This window comes from Salvelinus sp. IW2-2015, linkage group LG22 (genome assembly GCF_002910315.2).
Source record: "Salvelinus sp. IW2-2015 linkage group LG22, ASM291031v2, whole genome shotgun sequence".
Taxonomy (NCBI): domain Eukaryota; kingdom Metazoa; phylum Chordata; class Actinopteri; order Salmoniformes; family Salmonidae; genus Salvelinus; species Salvelinus sp. IW2-2015.
The window spans coordinates 9,972,459-9,995,970 of NC_036862.1; the positions used below are offsets into that span (position 1 = coordinate 9,972,459).

Genomic DNA, 23,512 nt, shown 5'->3' on the forward strand with positions numbered 1-23,512 from the left:
AGGTGATATCATTCCTGTATTTGCATCATTCAAATTTATTCACTTGCTTTCAGGGCACACTGTCCATCTTCCAGTTGTGTGAATAATATTATTTAAGAGTCTGAAAGCCAGACAGTCTTGGTTTAATTTCTGGGTTGAGGTCCTCAGAAAGGGGAACTGGGTATGTTATCTCACCTCTCCCCAGCTGTGATCATGAAATCAGGAAAACAGTTGGTTTAGCATTTTTCTTCTCACATTTGCAGAGAACTGTCAGTATAGATCAGTCGCAAATGATCACTGTCTCTGGTAAGTCTCATAACTGATGTATTAAAGTCTCATAGTTGTTATAGTTGTTATATAGGGTTATTGTAAATGTGATGTGTATAGACATGCATGTATGTCTCTAGCTGTCCTTGTTTGTAGTTAGAGGTGATAACGAAGATAATAAGAAGTAGCAAAGTGTAGACTCGACGGTAAGGCATGCCCATGTGAAATGTACGATGCTTTTTCAACTGGCGTCGAACACAAGTTGTTAGCGCATCATTTACTATGACGTTCCTATGAATCGACACATTTGCGGTTTCTTTAATGTTTATGAGAGCCACATATTTCAGACTTTTTTCACAAACAATTGTAGCCAACATATGTTTTATGTCACTCACTCCTAGAATAGAACAAATATGTCAGCGCTGCTCATGGTGGCCTTGCTCACTGTCCTTACACTCACCCTGGAGTCTGACCACTGGACAGCAGGACAGCCGGAAAAGTAAGATGAGAATCTTGCATTGTAAATACTCCAATCCAATGGTGTAATGTAGATCAATGTAGACTTTATAATTTAAGACTACTTATTTTCAACTTTTATAGTGCATGCAGATTTTTGGCTACAATCTTTTTGGACAAGTATACTTGAGTGTGATGTATTGTTATGTTGAAATATTAAATAGTTTTGGGCATTAGGATACAGAATCATTCTATCTCTCCCAGGTTCTGTACATGGCAGTGTTTGAAGTTGACTCTGCAGTGGCCTGGGAGCTTCTGTTTGGTGAGTTTAAAACCACTTCTCCACAGCACATCACCCATTCCTGTTATTCTAACTCAATCTAACTCTGCACAGGGTCTAAAGAATTCATCTCAATGCAGAATACCTCCAAACATCCAGAACTGGACTATCCATGGACTGTGGTATTATTCTTTTTTTTTTATCTTAAAGGGGAAATGTGTGATTGGTACTTCAAATAAATATAAATAAATAGAATAAAACCTTTTGACTGATCTTAATAAACTGAATGAGAATGTCAATTCATATCAGAATTGTTTTCTGTTTTTTACCTAGGCCTTTGAAAGCTCATACATGTTGCCGCTGCTGGCCAATATTCCACTCTGACCTCAAGGTAAAACATGTCTCTGGTTACAGTCACCATCGAAGGACAATGAAGGATCCATGTGTTCAGCAGAGATCCCTCTTTCTTTCAGGAGCTGGACCCTGAACTCTCTCAACTTTGGCCATCCCTACTCAAGACCCACTCCAGTTTTCTCTTCTGGTAAGAGGCAGATGTGTGTCAATTCGATTTGAAGTAAATTTTTCACATAGATTCTCCTTTCGGGTCATGGAGAAGTTATTAAAAATAGATGTCCTTTTTTAAATGATTGAATTGGAATGTCAGTTTACTTCCTGAATCGACTGGCCTTCATTCAAATTGACCCCAACCCAGTTGAGGTCTTCTTACAAATGTGATTCTTCAGCTTTTAATACTACCTGTCCACCGTCTGTTTCTGTTATACAATTTAGCATTATTTTCTCCATTAGATTGAATGGAAATAGTCAGAGGTCACCACAGAATATAAGTTATTACTGTATTCCGGTTAACAGAATGGCGGTTATGTGTTACAGGTACATAACAGAGCGTGTCACTGAATGTGCATGTGTTTCTCCAACAGGAAAGATGAATGGATCAAACATGGCTCTTGTGCTGCCTGTGTGGAGGGCATGAACTCTCCTTTGCGTTACTTCCAAATATGTCTGAAACTACGCGAGCGCTTCGATATTGACCGGTCAGCCCCACTGATCACATTCACACATCTAACCTGCCTGTTTCACCATTACACATCGTCAAACCTGTGTTGACAGCTTGCATTTTTATCCTGGCTAAGCTACCTGTTCTCCACCCATTGTTCAGAACCTTAGAGGATGCAGGCATCAAGCCCTCCTGTAACCAGTCTTATCAGGTAGGTAATGCCCATCACCTTGGGAAAGGATTAAAATACAGCTATTGGCATTGCATTGTAGGGTTTACAGAAATTAAATTATGATTTTCCTGTACCCTTATTTGGATGTACAGAGTGAGACACTGCATCCAAATAAGGATATGAAGGCCATAAACATTGTAATTCAATAATCTTGTATTTTTGCAGCATTGGTTTTAATAGGTTTCTAATAATATAGAACCAGTTAAGTGAACTTGTTTGGTTGATATCAGAAACATTAGAAAAGAGAAACCTTGAGAACATGGCAAACACTTCCTATTTATGACAAAAAGGCAATTACCTTTTAACATAAAACGTTTTCATGAGGAAGTAGGATGAAACTTGAGGAATTCCAGCTGAATAAGTCTATTACTGCATTGTTCTGCCATCTGGTCAGTGCGATGAAGTCAACCATGCTCTGGCCCCAGTCATTGGAGATGACCCCGGTGTCCAGATTCAGTGTATAAATGAAAAGGTAAGCATCCCTAGCCTGAGTGCCAGTCTGTCTGTGCTATCATTCCAAACTGTTTGGCTTGACAAGGTCAGCAATGGAATAGGCAAGAGCACATACAAATCTGTGAACAAGATAAAGCATCACCGTAGTAATGTACCAAACCACACATTATCACATTTCCCTTTGGTGTAATTCAGCAATAGCGTTGATGCTTCAGATATATTGGTTGTAGAGAAACATTGTTAATTTGTGGCTGTGTAAATGGAATACCCCATCACTTCTCAGGGACGAGAAGTGTTGGTCCAGGTGAAGATCCCTCTGTCTCGAAACCTCACCCTTGGATGTCATCATGAAGAGGACCAGGGAACTGAACCTCAACCTACCCAGCTCTGGCACACCTTTCCTGGGCACCCCTGTCCACAGGACTCCCCCATCTTCTACTTCCCTATAAACCACGACCGCCCACACCAGCCCTGTGACTAGTGCTACGTCTGCCCTCACCAGACTGGGCTGCCATGCCTGCTGGCGTAACCTAACGATAAGCAAGTTGTTGAATTGCAGGGCTCACATCTTTGAGGTAGATTACATTAAGGCACTCATTTAGTATACAGCCACTTTATGTTCTTTCAGTATTTTTCTTCTGCAAAACATGCTTTTGGAGATTAAAAAAAATTACCCCAAAAATTACAAAACCCTTTAAGAGTATTTTAAAGCACCTTATTGTTACCTATATACAAAACACAATGTTTTTAAAGACACCACACATTGAAACACTTCACATTTATTGACATGGTATACTCTCACCCAAAAGGTAGTTTCTAAACCAAAAATGTAAAGCATAGACAAAAAATGACAATCACAGAGCACTAAAAACTGATGGGATTTCACTAAGACTACACGTTTGACTAAATGAAAAAACATTTCTCACTTTAATCTTTGATAGTGAACATGAGGGCACATATTCTGCTTGTTTTGAGTGACGCTGCATTGCAGTGAGGGCAGGGCGTGAGTTTGGGGTGTGATGGCTCAGAGCTCCAGCTTGCCAAGGAAGCGGAGGTTGAGAATCTTCAGCTGCTCATCCAGCTCCATCCTGACGATGCCGTCGTCCCCGTCGATACTCAGTAGGATCCCCGTGGCCTCGCGGTCCTCCCCTAGAATCACCTTCACCTGGAGAGAAGCACCACAGACAACACACCATGAGCAGTCAGGGCCTTATGAACCCAAAGAACCATGCATCTGTCCACAGAGCTCTGAGTCCAGTGAAGAGGTGCTGTGGTGAGAAGCAGCCTTACCTTGTTGTTCTTAGTTGGGGTGACAGGCTCCAGGTGTTCACTGGAGATGCTCACCACCTTCTCTGTGTCCTGGAGGAAGACGGAGCACATGCCACCCTGAGGAAGGAGAAGACGCATCAGGTCAACGATGGAGTACTTGGTTCAGACCATTCATGTTGTGTTTGATAGAACAAACTCGTCAACGTAACACATGGTTAAGATGGGGAAAGGGGGGCTCAGCCCCCTCGAATGAGATCCCCTATATGTCTAACCTGGGGGGGGGGGGGGGGGGTTATGTGTTTATACTATAATAACAATATATAATATAATAATAACAACGTGGAGAGGTGGTGTGATCGTTGCTACTCACTGTGACACTGCGAATGATGCCTGTCTGGTTAACCACCTGGCTGTCCAGGAAGGTGTCTTTAACGCGCACCAGGATGTCGGTGGTTACCCAGTCGCAAGAGGTCTGGTCGATGTTGGAGCCGGGGGTGTGGGGATTGTAGCCGCCCGGGGAGGGGGCGCCGGGGGTCATGGGGCTGTAGCCTACCGGGCTGGGGCTTGGACTGGCCTGGGTCGACAGGAGGAGACAAAGATCAAAGCCGGGATTCGATGGAACTTAGGCTTAAGAGTGTTTTACTGACGCATCGTTCCTACAGCAGCTGAAGACGTAACGCTCATTTCTCAAAACACCACACAGAGAGAACGGTTGCGTAGTTGTTGGAGCATGTGTCCATACTGATGGGATCAAATAAAAAAGGCTGCTCTCTGATCAGTTCTCTTGTCAAATCTTACTTAGACACCTTAAAGGAAAACACTCAAAAACTATAGCTGATAATATATATATATAGTTGAAGTCGGAAGTTTACATACACTTAGGTTGGAGTCATTAAAACTCGTTTTTCAACCACTCCACAAATTTCTTGTTAAACTATAGTTTTGGCAAGTCGGTAAGGACATCGACTTTGTGCATGACAAGTAATTTTTTCCAACAATTGTTTACAGACAGATTATTTCACTGTATCACAATTCCAGTGGGTCAGAAGTTTACATACACTAAGTTGACTGTGCCTTTAAACAGCTTGGAAAATTCCAGAAAATTATGTCATGGCTTTAGAAGTGTCTGATAGGCTAATTGACATCATTTGAGTGGCAATTGGAAGTGTACCTGTGGATGTATTTCAAGGCCTACCTTCAAATTCAGTGCCTCGTTGCTTGACATCATGGGAAAATAAAAAAGTAATCAGCCAAGACCTCAGAAAAACAATTGTAGACCTCCACAAGTCTGGTTCATCCTTGGGAGCAATTTCCAAACGCCTGAAGGTACCACATTCATCTGTACAAACAATAGTACGCAAGTATAAACACCATGGGACCACGCAGCCGTCATACCGCTCAGGAAGGAGACGTGTTCTGTCTCCTAGAGATGAACGTACTTTGGTGAGCGAAAAGTGCAAATCAATCCCAGAACAACAGCAAAGGACCTTGTGAAGATGCTGGAGGAAACAAGTACAAAAGTATCTATATCCACAGTAAAACGAGTCCTATATCGATATAACCTGAAAGGCCGTTCAGCAAGGAAGCCAACCGCCATAAAAAAGCCAGTCTACGGTTTCCAACTGCACATGGGGACATTGTTTTTTTAAATAGAACTGTTTGGCGATAATGACCATCCTTATGTTTGGAGGAAAAAGAGGGAGGCTTGCAAGCTGAAGAACACCATCCCAACCATGAAGCACGGGGGTGGCAGCATCATATTGTGGGGGTTCTTTGCTGCAGGAGGGACTGGTGCACTTCACAAAATAGATGGCATCATGAGGCAGGAAAATTATGTGGATATATTCAAGCAACATCTCAAGACATTAGTCAGGAAGTTAAATCTTGGTCGCAAATGGGTCTTCCAAATGGACAATGACCCCAAGCTTACTTCCAAAGTTGTGGTAAAAATGGCTTAAGGACAACAAAGTCAAGGTATTGGAGTGGCCATCACAAAGCCTGGACCTCAATCCTATAGAAAATTTGTGGGCAGAACTGAAAAAGCGTGTGCAAGCAAGGAGGCCTACAAACCTGACTCAGTTACACCAGCTCTGACAGGAGCAATGGGCCAAAATTTACTCAACTTATTGTGGGAAGCTTGTGGAAGGCTACCCGAAACGTTTGACCCAAGTTAAACAATTTAAAAGGCAATGCTACCAAATACTAATTGAGTATGTAAACTTCTGACCCACTGGGAATGTGATGAAAGAAATAAAAGCTGAAATAAATCACTCTACTATTATTCTGACATTTCACATTCTTAAAATAAAGTGGTGATCCTAACTGACCTAAGACAGGGAATTTTTTACTGGGATTAAATGTCAGGAATTGTGAAAACTGAGTTTAAATGTATTTGGCTAAGGTGTATGTAAACTTCCGACTTCAACTGTGTGTGTGTGTGAATATATGGATGTATACACACACACACACACATATATACATACACACACGTATATATATAAAAATATATATATTATTAGTCCACCGTTAGTACCGTCTCAAAATGTTTTGCATGCCAGCAGTCAAGTTTAAGATATTTGACTTTCAAGAATCAAAGTGTCACTTGCCACATCATGAGGATGCATAATGCACGTTCTCTCAGCGTGGTGTTTTTAGAAACACGGGTTACGTATTAGGCTGTTGTAGGAACGATGCCTTGTTAAAACACACTGTGGATTTTTCCTTTTCATCTAACATAATTATATGATCACCTATGGCTGCCAACAGGCCTACTGAGGCAGCTTATTCTATAATAAAGCACTAAATCACATATTTGGTAAATCATTGTGCACATGTTATTACACATATATATTAAGGCAATAATTACAGACCTAGGCAGTAGTCTAAAATTAGCAACAGAACTCAATTGATTGAACATGAAATTGATTTCAATATATAGGCCTATGTAGCCTACTGTATTCATCTTTTAATGCAGTCACCCCAGTTCATTTTAACCTATACTTGTTTGAATCAATTGCAAAGACACTGGCACCGTTGTATTCGTAGTGAACTTCGTTGTGCAGTCAAAGAGACAGATAAATATCTTGATTATATGTTTAGCAGAGAACTAAGTATAAGGTGACACAGAAGGGCAAAAAAACACAGGAATAGTGGAGGCTGTCAGTAATTAACAAGAGTTCTAGTGAACTTAGCCTTTTGGGAAACTGGATACAGATCAGCATTCAAACGCGTTTGATCCTAAAAGAAATTCCCCCTAGATGACATTTTATAAACAAAGTCTTAGTGGGAAAGAATGAGCACACACGATGTCAACACACTGAATGCTACACCGCATATTGCAATCAAGATAAATAAATAATAGAAACAGATGTCTGGGAAATAATATGAAGAGTGTGGCAGGGCTTAACGCAGCCCAAAAAAATTATTCAAAGAGTTCAAGTAACAGACACATCTCAAAGTCAACTGTTCATAGGTCATATTAGTAACCCATGCTAGTTGCTGCATCTTTAGATCTACCCTCTTCATTTCTAACGGATATTCTGTCACATGAAAACGCTTGCGAGTGCGGTGTGCTTTTGAGAACGGTGTTTTCCCACTAATTGCACTTTGGAATATTCATATGTAGCCTACAGCCATCAACATTTCTATCAACATTTTAAGCTGAACGGTTTGATCGGTTGCATCAGCCTTATTGCTTTACAAAAAGTGGTTATATGAATTTGTCATGTTTTCTCGTCCCAGGGACGACGCCCTTAATTTTGAGCACTAGAGGGAATTATTTTATAAAGACATAAAATGTATTTGGTTGTGATTGTTATGTTCCAATATTTTCATAGGCTACCAGGCGTGACCCACCATCCTCCAGGGGAGCCTTGTAGGGGCAGTGTTGTATTTTGAGACAGGCTTGAATACATTTGTCTGATTCTCTACGGTATAAAAGATATTCATTTTATTTTACTTTTATAAAAAGTTAATGTCAAGCGTGGTGGGTCTTACCTGATATGCCATGGGTGAGGGGGTGGGGTGGTAGCTGGCTGGTGAGTGTGTGTTCTGGTAGCCCACTGGGCTGGGTGCCACCTGATGGTAACTCTGAGGACTGGGGCTGGGCTGGTACGAGCCCTGTGGGGAGGGGGCAGTGTACGGCGAGTACTGTTCTGTGTTGTACCTGAGGAACACACACACAGTGGACTTGGCTAGGACAGAGAGAATCAAATCCACATTGAGCAGTTGATCGCCACTGTAAAAGGGGCCTAGAGACATTGAAGACGACAGAAAACAAACAAAAATGTGTCTCACATGGCTGGGGTGCCTGGTGTCTGGGGGTTGTACTGGGGGTTGACCTGGGGTGATTGCACCTCTGGGTAGCCGGGGGTCTGGGGGTTAGGCGTGCCCCCGTAGCCCTGAGGGGACGGGGAGGGCTCGTCATCATAACCAAACTCATAGTCGTCATCCGCCCTGAAACCAGAGGAACAGGTTAAAGACTGCTTCCAAAAAATCATCCTATCAGGGAAACATCTTTTCAGGATCTGTAGTAAATACAGACAAGAGCTGTATTCAACTTTGACACAAAAGACCAAGACCAACAAACCCTTATCAACCATAGACTGATGAGGGACTTTCACACATTTATTTTTTCTACTAATCTTTCATTGAATATTTTTCTGTAGCTGAACCATTGTTGAGAGCCGGCAAGAACTCTATTTTCATTGTACTTGTGTACACTACCCGTATGGTTTGCATATGACAAAGACACTTTGATTTGACATGACAGAGAGAGCCCTATACAACACAAGATGGGCCTCCAGGCTGCCAGGACATGTAGCCTACCTGGACGGTGTGTTGGGGTTGTTGGGGTCCCACGCTCCGCTCTGCCCCGGCGTCCTGCTCCCATCATGCAGCGGCGTCTGCGAGCCGTAGTGAGGAGTACGGCTCCCTGTGGGGAACAAGAATCACCACAATGAGAACAAGCTCTACTGCAGGTCATGGGGTATATATTCTGACGGCGGTCCATAGAGGTATTCCCTTGGTGGGGGTGTGCATCTCACCATCGTGTAAGGGGGTCTGAGAGCCGTACATGGGAGTACGGGAGCCTGTCCCGTACATGGGGGTCTGGGAACCGTACATGGGGGTGCGTCCGTGGGTGGAAGTCATTCCTCCATGCCTCTTGGCTCCCCTGAACGTAACAAAAACAAGACAACACTCAATAACACTGAAAAGGTGAAATATTGCATTAATATAAAACTGAATTCACAATATATCACGGTAATATATCTGTGACGTGAACAAACATTGTGGTGAGACGCTGTCGGTCCACAGAGATGGTCTGGCATGTGGAGTGCAGTTCCACTCTGGCTGTCGACTCTGTGGCGTCCTTCACCACTCCAATGTACCCTGGGAAATAATGGCAACGGTTAAGCCAAAAGATACCCCCAATGAGAATAAGAAGGATCAAGTGTTGGAAGTCAAACACCCATGGTGCAACAGCATTTTCTGCAAAACGTGCCTATTGTTCATTCTATGGCAGAAGACAACCCTGTCTGGTTCCCATGTGACCTAAACTATGAGAAACTAGTTGTGTGTATTCACATGCTTTGAACTCGTTGAGAACTCAGATTGGCTAATGGCAAACAAGCTGCGTCAACCATAAACTGAAAGTACACGTATCGTGCTCTCAAACAAATTATATTGTTCGAAAAATCTATTCTTTATTAAAATGTTTTTGAAACATTTACAGCCGAAAATGCTGTTACTGAGATCATTTCAATAGCATGCGATGTCAGATTTCAGCATGTGGGAGAAGTCGGAGCTCAGAGATGATAAATATGTTTCCCACTAGTAATGGGAAACATACCAGAAGAGGTGTCCAAGCGGATTTTTCCCAGTTGTAAGCTGATATTTACTAATTTACGAGATGTTATGAACGCAGCATTACCCTTGTATGGTCCCTGGGAGATGCGGACGGTCTGTCCAATCAGGTCGTTGTCCCTCCTGCCCCGGCCACGCCCCATCTGTCCTCCACCTCCACCGCCCCTCTGCTGCTGGCCTGAAGGAGAGGAAAGGAGTTGTTTAAGACTTCTGGCCTGATAGTAGTTATTTAGTGTGGTATCCTGCACTAAGAGACCGGTTCCTAATATCTACAAATGAACAACAGCTGTGCAATAAACAGTTTATGATGAATGGGTCTATCAACACATGATCTCTGTGAGCTGAGCTGTACTCTACTCACCACCACCACCTGGATGCATGGGGCTGCTGATGCGTGGACTCATAGGCGCGAAGCCTCCCACAGTGAAGTTGGTGACATCTCGGGGCTATAGCCAAAGAATGGAAGAATCAGATGTCAACAACACCTCTGATGGGTCCCACTGGAGAAGGTTAAGAGTGATGCGGTGAAAGCGAGTGGGAGACTGACCTTGGAGCCCCCGGCCAGTACCACGTGGCGTGTCTTGCAGACGAACATGCCCCCATTCTCCACCAGCTTCTTGCAGTGCAAGAAGGCAAAGCCTCGGAAAATGTGGCGGATCTCCCCCTCACGCCCCTGGCAAACAAATCACACACCACTTCTATGATAACAATCTATTCATGCTAATCGTACCTCTTGCAAATAGAAAAACAGCTAGAGATGGGGCGATATGGCCTAAAACTCAACATACAGTCCCATTTTGAGCATGAAAAGTCTCTTCAAGCCAACTGCTACCAAATTTGTTAATGAGGGCAGACACTGGCTTTGAAAGTACAGTAGCCAAACCTAGATGGAGGCATATAGTAGAGCCCTAGAAAATATTACATTTTTTGCCTAATTCCGTTTAGTTCCCCCCCAAATGACATTTTCTGTTTTGTTTTTCCAGGTTTCAGATCCTCGCACTCTTTAAAAATCAGGATACAAAAATTGTATGTTCTAAGTCCACAACAAGGCTTAAACGACATCAGGAGACCACGTTTAACGTCTGGGGAAAATCGAAGGAATTTTCATTTTTGGGTGCAGATGCCCTTTAATTCAAGTGTGCAACTGCAAAAGACTTTTCGTTAGCAGTGTTTCTATAGCGCACGTGTGATTGCAGACTTTCCTAAACAAATCGCCACTAGATTGATGCAAATAATTAGGATTATTCTGCCAGGTAGACAGACTACTTTGTAGTTAACATTTAATTAAGGTTTTGTGGAAATCCTTTCCATCTACCAGAACACGGTTCTCATTAGCATCATCGCTAACGGCTACACAAAGTGGTGCTGTAGACAAACGCACTCACAGATAGAGGCAATTCTGTGTTGACTCTTCAGAAAGTAAACTAAGAATCACTGATAGATTTAGTTAATGTATTATGATAATCTTAGGCAAATTAATAAAATGTTCTAATAAGTTCAATACATTTAGTTGATTTCCTACTAACATATACATTTTGGAATATTGTTGAATTACGTTTTAATGTCTGGATTCCGTGATTCCGTCCGAGTTCTTCCACATCGATTTTATAGTGCCCTACTATAGCTACATTTTCTATGAGTTTAGACCTACAGAAAGCAGAACTGTGGTCGTGAATCTTACCGAGTGTGGCCCGTCGATGACCTTGACGATGTCTTTGACGTGGATATTGTTCTGCTCAGAGTCCAGTGCCACGGCAAAGCGGTTGTCTTTCCGTCGATTCACTGCCTGGTGACGCACCGTCAGCACCTTGCCGTGCATGTTGAGGACCTGGGGAGAAGAGGTGGAATACATGTGAGCCCTATAGTGATTCTCAGGGATTTAGGCTCATCTGTTACAATTTAATATACGTTACACAAGGAACCAATTTTAAAATTGCCCATTCCAGGAACAGATGAAATGGGTCACGACTCTAAGCCCACATAATTATTTTATAAGCGATTGGGTAAGTTTGCCTTGATCTGAACCTGATTATTTCTGGAAAATTAAGAATAACAACCTGGAATGTCTCCCTCTCCAGCCTGACAATAACTCCCACAGTCTGGGGGTCCAGTTGAACCAGCTCCCCCCACTCGTGCTGGCCCCCGGCATCTACCCCTGATGCCGTCTCAGAGCACAGCTGCAAGTCCCTGGGCAGGACCTTCAACTGTAGAGCACACACACACACCCCCTCATAACATCGATAATGGTTCACTGAAGTTACATGGGAATTATGCAAGTTGATTTCCCAGTCCAATAATGTGACGTTGCTTACCTCGTGCATGGTGAGGTCAGAGAAGAGGATGACAAAGTTCTCCTCCACGCGTACGATGAGGCCAGTGTCGCCCTCGTAGCGGCCTGCTATCACCTTGACGTGGTCACCCATACGGAAGTACTTCCTCAACTCGTGGGCCGGGAACTCCAGAGGATCCTGCACACAGCCCAGGCATCAATGACAAACCATTATTTTGTATCAGTGCCATTGAGAATGAACAGAACACAGTGGGAATGTCTGGTTGCCTCGTAAATGTTTTGATCCTGTAATTCTATCCGTCCCACATTTCTGGGAAGCCTAATGTCTTCATCATGCTTGATGTTATGTTGCTGGTATTTCTCTAACTTCCAGTTTATGTGTCTTGACTCATAAACACTACCTTCCTATGCAAACAAGAATCTGGGACCGGATTCACAAAACACTACTTAAGAAAAAAAAAAACTAAGTAGTTCCTCAATGTTAAGAATTCATAGTTCTTAGGAGCTTCGTAAATATCTTTCCTAAGAACTTCGTAAATAACTTCTTTGTGGCATTGACATTAGTGACAGGCTTATTTATTGGTTCCAAGCACATGTGACAGGAAACATAGGCTTTGGCCCTCTATAATGAAGTGTAGATATTTCCATTTATTTATCTGCTTTATGTCTTGAGAATATTATTTTTTTTGGGCTCGCAAACTATAAACAAAAACACTTTTTTCACAGATTATAGCCATCAGACTAGCTATATCACAAATAAAAATGCAAACAAGAGCTTGACGCCATGGTTCAAGAAAATAGCAGCCGGGAAAAGATTGCTGTTGGGGAGACTCGATAACTGCGGGTCACTGCAGAGACCAAAAAGAGAGGATGGCCGAGAGAAGCCGATTCTGTCTCTGCCATCGGGGGTATGGCAAGGGACAGTGACACCGTAAAAAAGTGGTCCGACATCAAGTTGGCAGCTAAGAAGGGAGTTGAGAGAAGCAGGGAGTAGAAGAAGGCTGGGGGGGGGGGGGTAATCGACCATTAATGTGGACCAGCTGGAGAAGGTGTTGTTCATGATTGGAGAGACGGTGGTAGAAGGACTGCGTGGCCGGCAAGTTAGCCAAGTTCTTCTTTGCAAATTGACAAGCTAACTCTAGCTATTTAACACTAGCTAGCTATATAAAGTGCATTTCATTTGTTTTCTTGTTGTATTTAAAATGTCCGGTAGCCAACTTTGTCTGTGGCATTGGCGTAACAAAACGTTAATGGCTACAAAAATATCCAGTTAGAAGACAAGGGTTTAGCTGTCCTAAAGTTAAGTGCATTTCCAAGAACAAATCCTAAAACATAATAAGAATCCTATTTTTTTTTCTTTATTAGGAAGAAACATAGGGAAAAAATAACATAAAAGTTGCTATTCCTCAATTAAGTTAACTTTCTTCATAAGTCTATAGTTAAGGAAAAAATGACAGTTAAGAAGAATCTTCTTAAGGTTTTGTGAATCTGGGCCCCGGTTTGTAACCGCTTGACCCCGGGTCATTCATTAGATGTTTTCAAATAGCCATACTAACATACTGTGTACTACATACTTAATGAGTATATACTACATACTATACACTTTCATTTTAGTATACCGTAAACAAACGGTCATTTGAGTGTACTTGAGCTTTACTTGTCTACCGGAAGTTGATGCTGTTGCTATGCAACTTCTTGCTAGCTTGTAAGTATAACAAATTACTAGCTAGACATCTTACGACTTCATTGACAATGTCCATTGAGAACGCACAATGACTATACCACTAAGGTATGCTAAGAAAGACATGAATAATCAAGACAATACATGTTGGGTAGTTAGATAGCATATAGTTAATATACTGGCAAGTTTGATGTATTAGTAGCCAACTAACGTTAGGTAGCTAGCTAACATACCGGTACATATTACTGCTGTAATGATATGCTATGCGGTTCGTAAGGCTAGCGTAGCCAACCAATTGTCAGCCAACAAAGTGTGACGTAACTTATTTGAAAAGTAATTACTTCATTACATTGATATGCAATGAATTTGTATCTCCTCTCGTTGGACTTCGGCTGCATATTTTCCACCTTTTTCTTCAAATCTGAAAAATGTGTGAAGCCACTCCCATTTTCTGAAGAATTGCATTATTGGCCCTAAAAGCACAGAAATAGTGTCCACTGCTTGTATACTTCGTATTTTGGTAATTGTAGTACGACATCCAGGAACTTTTGGCATACAAACGATATCCATACTATGACCAATAAGCATACTACATACTCAATTTGTCAAAAATAATAGGAGATCCGGTTTCCTCTGCAGGCTATTTGACTTGGCTGAAACAGGATCTGGCTAGACAGCCAATTAAATGCAGCCTGCGGTGGATTTTTTATATATATATTTTTAAAGAGCTTGTCTGTCGTCAGCTGATTGCGCCGCTTAGTTTATAGAACTGCAGTAACCTCAGATGTCTACTATTAGCGGATTTTGGCTCTAGTGTTTGAACGGTTGGAAGAACTCAGGAACACATACGTGTCTTCTGTTTTCCTCTACGACACTCACAAGCCGCGCAGGACACTTTCGAAAGGACTGTGACAAAACCGCAATTGAATGCAAGGCAGATTTCCTTTTTATATACATACAATTATTACCTGATGAGCTTCCCGGATGTTTCCCTGAACTTTACAAATCCTTTCAGATGCATTTCAGTCACTTTGTGTCACGACTTCTGCTGAAGTCGTTGCCTCTCCTTGTTCGGGCGGTGTTCGGCGGTCGACGTCACCGGCCTTCTAGCCATCATCGATCCATTTTTCATTTTCCATTGGTTTTGTCTTCCCACACACCTGTTTTCAATCCCATTCATTACCTATTGTGTATTTAACCCTCGGTTTCCCCTCATGTGTTTGTCAGAGATTGTTTTATGTCAAGTATTGTTTTCTTGTTGTATAGGTGTGCGACGGGTCCTCGTACCCATGTTTATTTGATATATGTATATTTTRGTGCTTGGAGCATATCGAGTGGACATTTAGTAAAAGTCTACATTTACACTCCGTCTAACTCTCCTGCGTCTGACTTCCATGCCACCTATACACACTACTATGACACTGATGCAAATAAAACAATTTACACCTTTCCTATATTAAAGTAATTTCACATATTTTCTTATTTTCTGTATAAACACAGAAACTTGGTTGCAGTATGTGCTAGAATAGTTAAAAAGGCCATAAAATGGAAAATAAAGTAAGGTGCATCCTTATAAATGATTATTTTGGATTGAAAAACAAATCCAGGCTACACTTGAACATCTAAAAACTGATAGAAAGTATGCAGAAATTATAATGGACTTTGGAAAGTGTATTTTTTTCTGGCCACATATTGATGTCGATTTTGACAAATATCTGCCCCAAAATGTAAAAAATAATTATTAAAAAAAGGTCCCTCCGTTGATTGCCCACCCCTGGTTTATAGTGGTAGTTCTCATTAAATTCCAATTCATGTGGCTAGACTAATAAATAACAACACATCATTCCTATGCAAAACAAGAATCTGGCTTGTAATGGCTTGACCCAGGGTCCTTGTCTTTGGGTTGCTTTCAACAACATATAGGCTGATAATCTTACTTTAGGGCATGAGAATATCTGCACGAAATTCTGTCGAAAACCTGCAGAACATTATGTACTGTTTTGACAATTCTAACCAATGTGAACGTGTTTCCACACAATTTGAATTTAGGCCCAACTCTAGTAGGACGAATCTGAAATGTCCTCCCAATGTCGTCGCCTGTTTGGCGCTTGCCATTACCTTGAGGTCCTCATGCTTGGGCATGATGGTGATCTTGTTGCCATCCACACTCAGGATCTTGCCCTGCAAGTTGATCAGCTCCCCTTCACACACCTCCACGTTGTCCCCGGCCTGGAGGTTGTGCTCACGCTCTTTACCTGTGGTCACACAACAAGACACGTCTCTTACAAAAACAGATACACATGTAAATGAAAACCAGTAAGTAAATACTACATCTCATGTCCTGAATATGCTTTAGAAGTGGCTGTTACCTGCGGTTTCAGTCACCACCTCCAGATCAATGCCTTCTGGCTGGTCCTCAAACTTCTCCAGCTCCGACAGAGTGGGTTTCACTCCTTCAGTGATCTGTAAAAGACGATAAAGAGAATGGGCCATGGGTACAGATAACGAAGACCACTTTTCTGCCCCGTTTTTCCCTATAGGGTTGTCAACAAATGGCCAATAAAACAGTAGTATTGAGGCAATGTGGTCGTGTTACCACAGCAGACATGGCAAAGCTCTTGAAGAGGAACCCTTTGCGGCTGTAGCGGTTAGCCTCAAATATCATGAAGTCTCCATCATGGCTGACATCCCCACCAAGTGACCTGGAAGAAAACACCGTCAGGAAGTAACTGAGGCGACGATCTTACCCATTTAGGATAGCGTAATCAAATCCCCAATAACGATCGTCTTTAGGACATGTTTCTTTGTACCTGATCTTTTCTGCATCGAAGAGTCTCTGGGTTGGTCTCTTGAACTTCTTCCGCTTTGCAAACCAGTCTTTCTGGGAGACAGACAACAAGAAGAGTGTCAGGGGATATCAAAGTGGAGGGTGGTGAGTAGACAGGTGGTGACAACAGAGTGCTGCTGTTGCTTACCATGCTCATCCGGGCCTTGATTCTGTCCAAATCTATCCTGGGAATCATCTTCAGTGATATCGTGTTTTGACTGGGCTCCACATAGTCCACCTGAAGGAGGAGAATACATATATGTTTCAAGAATATGATAAGGATATTTACTTATGTCTTCAAAATACATTTCACACCTTTGTCTTCCACGATGTGTTTCATGCGTACCTGGGCGATGTCATCTTTGTATAGGCCTCTCTTGAGTCGGACCCAGGACTTGGGCTTGAGGTTGGTCACCTCTTTGACCACCTTGAGGACGTCTGTCATCTCCTTGATGGGAACCATCTGCTGGTTCCAGAAGCCCATCCTCAGGTTGCCTATTCCGTCAATTGCAGCTTTGACGTGAGTCTGCTTGTACGACTCTACATAGATGTAACCTTTGACATGTTCGGGAGCCACTACCGACTTGATTTGGAGGGGCTGTGTAGAAATGGTGTCAGAAATAAAAACGGTTTCACAGGTTGTCAAAGCTCCAATTTTATTTTTGATCTACAAGAATGTACAGGCTATTAAGAGATCAATCATATAAAATACTAAATGCAAACATTAGCATCTTAACACATGGAACATATCCATGCAGAGAATGAGGGCGGGGACATACCGTGTCTGTGAATTGATAGGCAATAAATTTCCTCATCAAGGCAATGGCAGTTGCTCTCTCTTCCCCAATCTGTAATATCAAAATAATGTTGCATGACATAGGGGGAAAAAATATATTTGTGTGCTGAACCTTTGGATGTCTACCTACACAAAAATATAAGCTCCATACCTTACACTTGACCGTCCAAAGATTAGGATCCCTTTGAAGAAGAAAATATAATACCAAGATCATTGAGAAAATGTATATTTTGGATTGTTGTAGTCCACTAAAAATCTATTTCCCATTTTGGTGAAGTGATACATACTTGACGCCAGGGAGCAGCTGCTGCTGGGTGATGTCATCAGACAGTTCCTCAGAACCCCCAGGAAAACTAAAGGAAATCAAAAACGATATTTCAGTGAAGGGGATAAAAGGTCAAATCAATTTTGAAACTGAAATTTGGGCCAACTATTTCGACAGATTACTACTGTGAAAATACTAACTCATTTCCTGATTGCTTGGCATATTTCCTCATGTAATATTCACCCAAGGCCTCCTCTCTGGAATCTCTGAAACATTCAAACATTCAAATGTCAGACTTCAAGAACACAGCTCTGCATAGTAACAACTGAAATATCAATGAAAGAAGCCTAGCCACTCGTAGCCCATTAGAACAAATCACCTCCAGAGGTTCTGCAGCCTGCGGGAGCCAGAGTTATCCTCATCCAGGACCACATGGTCAATGTTGGACACTGAAGAGTAAAGCAGACACATAAATCAAACAAAAAACTATTTCATGTATAAGACTGAATGTAAGTTTCCTTCAGTTCAAACAAGTGGTACTTTAAGAACCTGTCTGTGTACACCTACAGTGCATTCGGAGAGTATTCAGACCCCTTCCCCTTTTCCACATTTTGTTACACTACAGCCTTATTCTAAAATTGATGTCGAGGCACCAAAAAATGTCTGCAGCATTGAAAGTCCCCAAGAACACAGTGGCCTGCATCATTCTTAAATGGAAGAAGTTTGGAACCACCAAGATTATTCCTAAAGCTGGCCGCCCGGCCAAACTGAGCAAACAGGGGAGAAGGACCTTGGTCAGGGAGGTGACCAAGAACTCCATGGTCACTATGACAGAACTCCAGAGTTTCTCTGTGAAGATGGGAGGCAATTCCAGAAGCACAACCATCTCTGCAGTACTCCACCAATTCGGCCTTTATGGTAGAGTGGCCGAACGGCAGTCACTCCTCAGTAAAAGGCACATGACAACCCGCTTGGAGTTTGCCAAAAGGCATCTACAAACTCTCAGACCTTAAGAAACAAGATTCTCTGGTCTGATGAAACCAAGATTGAACTCTTTGGCCTGAATGCCAAGCGTCACGTCTAGAGGAAACCTGGCACCATCCCTATAGTAGAGCATGGTGGTGGCAGCATCATGCTGTGGGGAAGTATTTCAGAGGCAGGGACTGGTAGAATAGTCAGGATCGCGGGAAAGATGAACGGAGCAAAGTACAGAGAGATCCTTGACAAAAACCTGCTACAGAGCGCTCAGGACCTCAGACTGGGGTGAAGGTTCACCGTCCAACAGGAAAACGACACTAAGCACACAACCAAGACAACGCAGGAGTACCTTCAGGACAAATCTCTGAACGTCCTTGAGTGGCCCAGCCACAAACTATAGTTTTGGCAAGTCGGTTAGGACATCTACTTTGCGCATGACACAAGTCATTTTTCCAACAATTGTTTACAGACAGATTATTTCACTTCTAATTCACTGTATTACAATTCCAGTGGGTCAGAAGTTTACATACACTAAGTCGACTGTGCCTTTATACAGCTTGGAAAAGCTTCTGTTTGGCTAATTGACATCATTTGAGTCAATTGGAGGTGTACCTGTGGATGTATTTCAAGGCCTACCTTCAAACTCAGTGCCTCTTTGCTTGACATCATGGGAAAATCAAAAGAAATCAGCCAAGACCTCATAAAAAAAAATTATAGACCTCCACAAGTCTGGTTCATCCTTGGGAGCAATTTCCAAACGCCTGAAGGTACCACGTTCATCTGTACAAACAATAGTACACAAGTATAAACACCATGGGACTACACAGCCGTCATACCGCTCAGGAAGGAGACGCGTTCTGTCTCCTAGAGATGAACGTACTTTGGTGCGAAAAGTGCGAATCAATCCGCTGAACAACAGCAAAGGACCTTGTGAAGATGCTGGAGGAAACAGGTACAAAAGTATCTATATCCACAGTAAAACAAGTCCTATATCGACATAACCTGAAAGGCCGCTCAGCAAGGAAGAAGCCACTGCTCCAAAACCGGCATAAAAAAAGCCAGACTACGGTTTGCAACTGCACATGGGGACAAAGATCATACTTTTTTGGAGAAATGTCCTCTGGTCTGATGAAGCAAAAATAGAACTGTTTGGCCATAATGACCTTCATTATGTTTGGAGAAAAAAGGGGGAGGCTTGCAAGCCAAAGAACACCATCCCAACCATGAAGCACCGGGGTGGCAGCATCATGTTGTGGGGGTGCTTTGCTGCAGGAGGGACTGGTGCACTTCACAAAATAGATGGCATCATGAGGCAGGAAAATTATGTGGATATATTCAAGCAACATCTCAAGACATCAGTCAGGAAGTTAAATCTTGGTCGCAAATGGGTCTTCCAAATGGACAATGACCCCAAGCTTACTTCCAGAGTTGTGGCAAAATGGCTTAAGGACAACAAAGTCAAGGTATTGGAGTGGCCATCACAAAACCCTGACCTCAATCCTACAGAAAATGTGTGGGCAGAACTGAAAAAGCGTGAGCGAGCAAGGAGGCCTACAAACCTGACTCAGTTACACCAGCTCTGTCAGGAGGAATGGGCCAAAATTCACCCAACTTATTGTGGGAAGCTGGTGGAAGGCTACCTGAAACGTTTGACCCAAGTTAAACAATTTAAAGGCAATGCTACCAAATACTAATTGAGTGCATGTAAACTTCTGACCCACTGGGAATGTGATGAAAGAAATAAAAGCTGAATAAATCATTCTCTCTATTATTATTCTGACATTTCAAATTCTTAAAATAAAGTGGTGATCCTAACTGACCTAAGACAGGGAATTTTTACTAGGATTAAATGTCAGGAATTGTGAAAAACTGAGTTTAAATGTATTTGGCTAAGGTGTATGTAAACTTCCGACTTCAACTGTATATACACATTTGCAAACATTTCTAAAAACCTGTTTTTGCTTTGTCATTATGGAGGATCACATTTTAGAATAAGGCTGTAACGTAACAGAATGTAGAAAAAGTCAAGGGGTCTGAATACTTTCCGAATGCAGCGCATGTCTAGCCGCAAGTGGTAGGTGGGTCTTTTTCCTATTGGAAGAAGATGGATAACACTTACCCTCGGCTTCCTCTGCTCCAGGCCAGCCAGGTTTTGGTAGAGGGAGGAACACACATTACGAACCAAATGAGATTGTGCACACAGAGTGACATGGGCACAGGTAGGAACAATTGAAAGGAAAAAATAAACATTAATGATAGTATAAGACTAGACCAAATGGCACATGAGACTATGGATAATTGTCATGTGGATAATTGTAGTGTGAATGATTATAGTGTGGACGATTGTAATGTGGATGATTGTGAGTCTTTGTGATATGGCTGATTGATGTGCCACAAAAAGCTTAAACAATATCAGTTAGCTAATTCACACATATATTAGCTTTCTCCTAACAGGTAGCATTTCAGGCAAATGGCCACATTTGGTTCCCTCTTTGATCACCTAAGTGCCTAGAACACCATGGTCAGATTATTGACAAGTTATTGACATAACTCTGCTGGTGTCAGGTTAACATACCATCCAACAACATTTCTACAATATTTTCCTGACTAGTAAATAGGTTACAGCTGTCAAATACAATACACTAATGTATTACTTCATACAGGTAGCCCAGTTACTATAGGAGATCCCAATAATGTATTTGCCATCTGTGCTCCGTTAGATGTGCAGTAGTGCGGAAATGTGGGTGGAGTTATAACAGAATGTGACTTGTTGAATGAGAGATAACTAATCCATTTAATTAGATACAAGGAAAACATACAGCAGAAAATCTGGAATTGATTTACCGTTAACTGAAGGAGGCATGCACAAGAAAAGGAATTATTAGCGCAGGAAGAACACAGTCAATACTCTCACATATAATAATTTTGGCTTAGATGTTTTGATTGTACTTGTAATGCTTCCCGTCCCTTCTGGAATCCAAACAATCCATCATGCCTAAGCATCTGCACACCACCCATAGGAAAGTCATTTTCTAATAATAATTTAAACGCAACAAAGTTCATGAACTGAGTCCTCCGCAACAGACTACTGCCCCAACGTTGTTCATTCATAACTCCCTCTCAGGTGTGAGATATCCTCAAACAAGGCAGCATGTGTGACCTTACCTTTCTCCAAAATATCCTCAGCACCTTCCTCCCACGGGTCTTCATCTTCATACTCATCGTCCACATCTAAACAAACAAGAGGGAAAGGGAGAATTTCAGATACATTCAATGAAAACTTTCTGGTGAGCAAGAACATGTGGACAACTATTCTACACCGTGATGGTATTATTAGAGTTTAGATTTGGCTTACCGGCTTCATCCAAGATGAAACCTCCATGCCTGGGTTTCTTTCTGGGACGGTCATCATCGTCCTCTTCCTCCTCTTCATCATACTCCTCCTCATCTGCCAAGTCTTCCCCTTCCTCTTCTGCTGCCTTATCACTGCCAGATAAACTTGCCTGCCCATCTTCCTATTTAGGGGGAAACATTCAAACCACTCACAAGTTATGTCAAATGCAGTGAAACTTGCAATATCAATTTGGAGCCAACCTAGGAGATTTGTTAGCATCAATTCGGATACAGTAGAAAATCGAGGGCTATGCATGCACAGGTGCATCTCTTCCACCCACCCATTCAACTGTGTAAGGTCCATCCATGCACAGTCAGGCTAGCTATTTGGATAGCCTGAGGTTAGCACTGTGCTGTTACAGATAGCTAGCTGCTTGTTACATTACTTATGGTCTTTATTTACTATGTGTGTAATAACAGTGCTGGAAACCCTATCTTACACGAATTACAATGTTACCATGTGACCAACCTGCTAACAGCTAACTAACGAACGTTAGTTAGATAAGACGGCTTAGTGTTGTTAACTAGTATGCAGTTTTAGCCAGACCCGTGTTCGCTAACTTACCTCTGCCTCATTTTTGTCCACCTCCTCGGCTTCGCTACTTTGTTCACTCTGGTTGTCAGAGAAGTCGCTGTCCTCACTGTCCGACATTCTTGGAGCAGCAGCCTCCTCTAAAGAGACTGAGTTGAAAAACACAATGATTTTAGTTTGCTAACTAACGTTAACTGTTAGTTCAAACAGTCCTTCTTTGGGCGAGACTTACAAAATAATTGCTAGCTGCTAACTAGCACTGTACTAGCTAGTTAGCCAAAAAGCTGGAGTAAAGATGTTTCAGGATAACAAGCTTAGCTAAGTTATTCTCCAACAATACATGTTGTAGTTAGTTAGTTTATTAAAATAATGTAAACCACCGAAACATACAGAGAATGTACAATGTTGATAGAAGGCAAGGCCTAGTAACCTCCGAATCACGCTAGCAAGCTAACGTTAAGCTAGCAAACAACCCACATTTTCAAGTATATTTTAATAAATACATTCCAAGCAAAGCTATGTATTACCTTTCTAAAACGCGCGTCTTGGGTTGGATTTAACTAAAACAAAAATATGGTTTTACGTTGATATTTTTTTTGCACTTCCACGTCTTCCTCCGATACACAGAATCACGAGATTTGGAAGTGGTACGAATCAAATTCCCGCGAGGGTTCGAAATCCTGGTTCAAGCAGTGGTTAAATTGGTGCAGTCTCGTCAAAGAGTTTTATTTCAGTGGTGTTGGGTCTCTTGTCCACAGCAGAACACCTACTTTGTAATAATAATGGCGAAGATGCATAAAGCTGGCGGCTAAACAAAAACGCATAATTTGCTAAGCTCACCATATTGTATAGTGCTCTCCTTTACTTTTTTTTGTATTGGCATTAGCACAGTATACACATGATCCCAATTCGAGCTCGTCGGATGTGGCAGGGC

General features: G+C 42.1%; 2 protein-coding genes across 3 annotated transcripts; one reads left to right on the forward strand and one right to left on the reverse strand.

Moving 5' to 3' along the window:
- Positions 1 to 196: 196 nt before the first annotated feature.
- Positions 197 to 3,482, forward strand: LOC111982768 (ribonuclease T2-like). The gene is made up of 10 exons (XM_024014359.3): positions 197 to 285; positions 648 to 745; positions 967 to 1,024; positions 1,097 to 1,164; positions 1,316 to 1,373; positions 1,456 to 1,523; positions 1,921 to 2,034; positions 2,160 to 2,208; positions 2,624 to 2,701; positions 2,966 to 3,482. Exons 2-10 carry the CDS (start codon positions 660 to 662, stop codon positions 3,161 to 3,163), a joined length of 777 nt encoding a protein of 258 aa, XP_023870127.1. The 5' UTR covers positions 197 to 285; positions 648 to 659; the 3' UTR covers positions 3,164 to 3,482.
- Positions 3,442 to 23,197, reverse strand: LOC111982767 (transcription elongation factor SPT5). Of its 2 annotated transcripts, none has more exons than XM_024014358.2 (30): positions 23,106 to 23,197; positions 22,612 to 22,727; positions 22,009 to 22,168; positions 21,819 to 21,884; positions 20,773 to 20,784; positions 18,055 to 18,124; positions 17,876 to 17,941; positions 17,698 to 17,763; positions 17,562 to 17,592; positions 17,394 to 17,462; positions 16,961 to 17,212; positions 16,763 to 16,852; positions 16,598 to 16,668; positions 16,384 to 16,489; positions 16,157 to 16,250; positions 15,906 to 16,042; positions 12,129 to 12,284; positions 11,874 to 12,020; positions 11,498 to 11,644; positions 10,364 to 10,489; positions 10,178 to 10,262; positions 9,884 to 9,994; positions 9,240 to 9,342; positions 8,997 to 9,124; positions 8,779 to 8,884; positions 8,248 to 8,406; positions 7,948 to 8,116; positions 4,322 to 4,525; positions 3,973 to 4,068; positions 3,442 to 3,847 (listed from the first exon to the last, which is right to left on the reverse strand). In XM_024014358.2, exons 2-30 carry the CDS (start codon positions 22,696 to 22,698, stop codon positions 3,707 to 3,709), a joined length of 3,255 nt encoding a protein of 1,084 aa, XP_023870126.1. In that variant the 5' UTR covers positions 22,699 to 22,727; positions 23,106 to 23,197; the 3' UTR covers positions 3,442 to 3,706. The 2 variants fall into 2 exon arrangements, with proteins under 2 accessions (XP_023870126.1, XP_023870125.1); XM_024014357.2 differs by having other exon boundaries at positions 20,773 to 20,787.
- Positions 23,198 to 23,512: the final 315 nt, after the last annotated feature.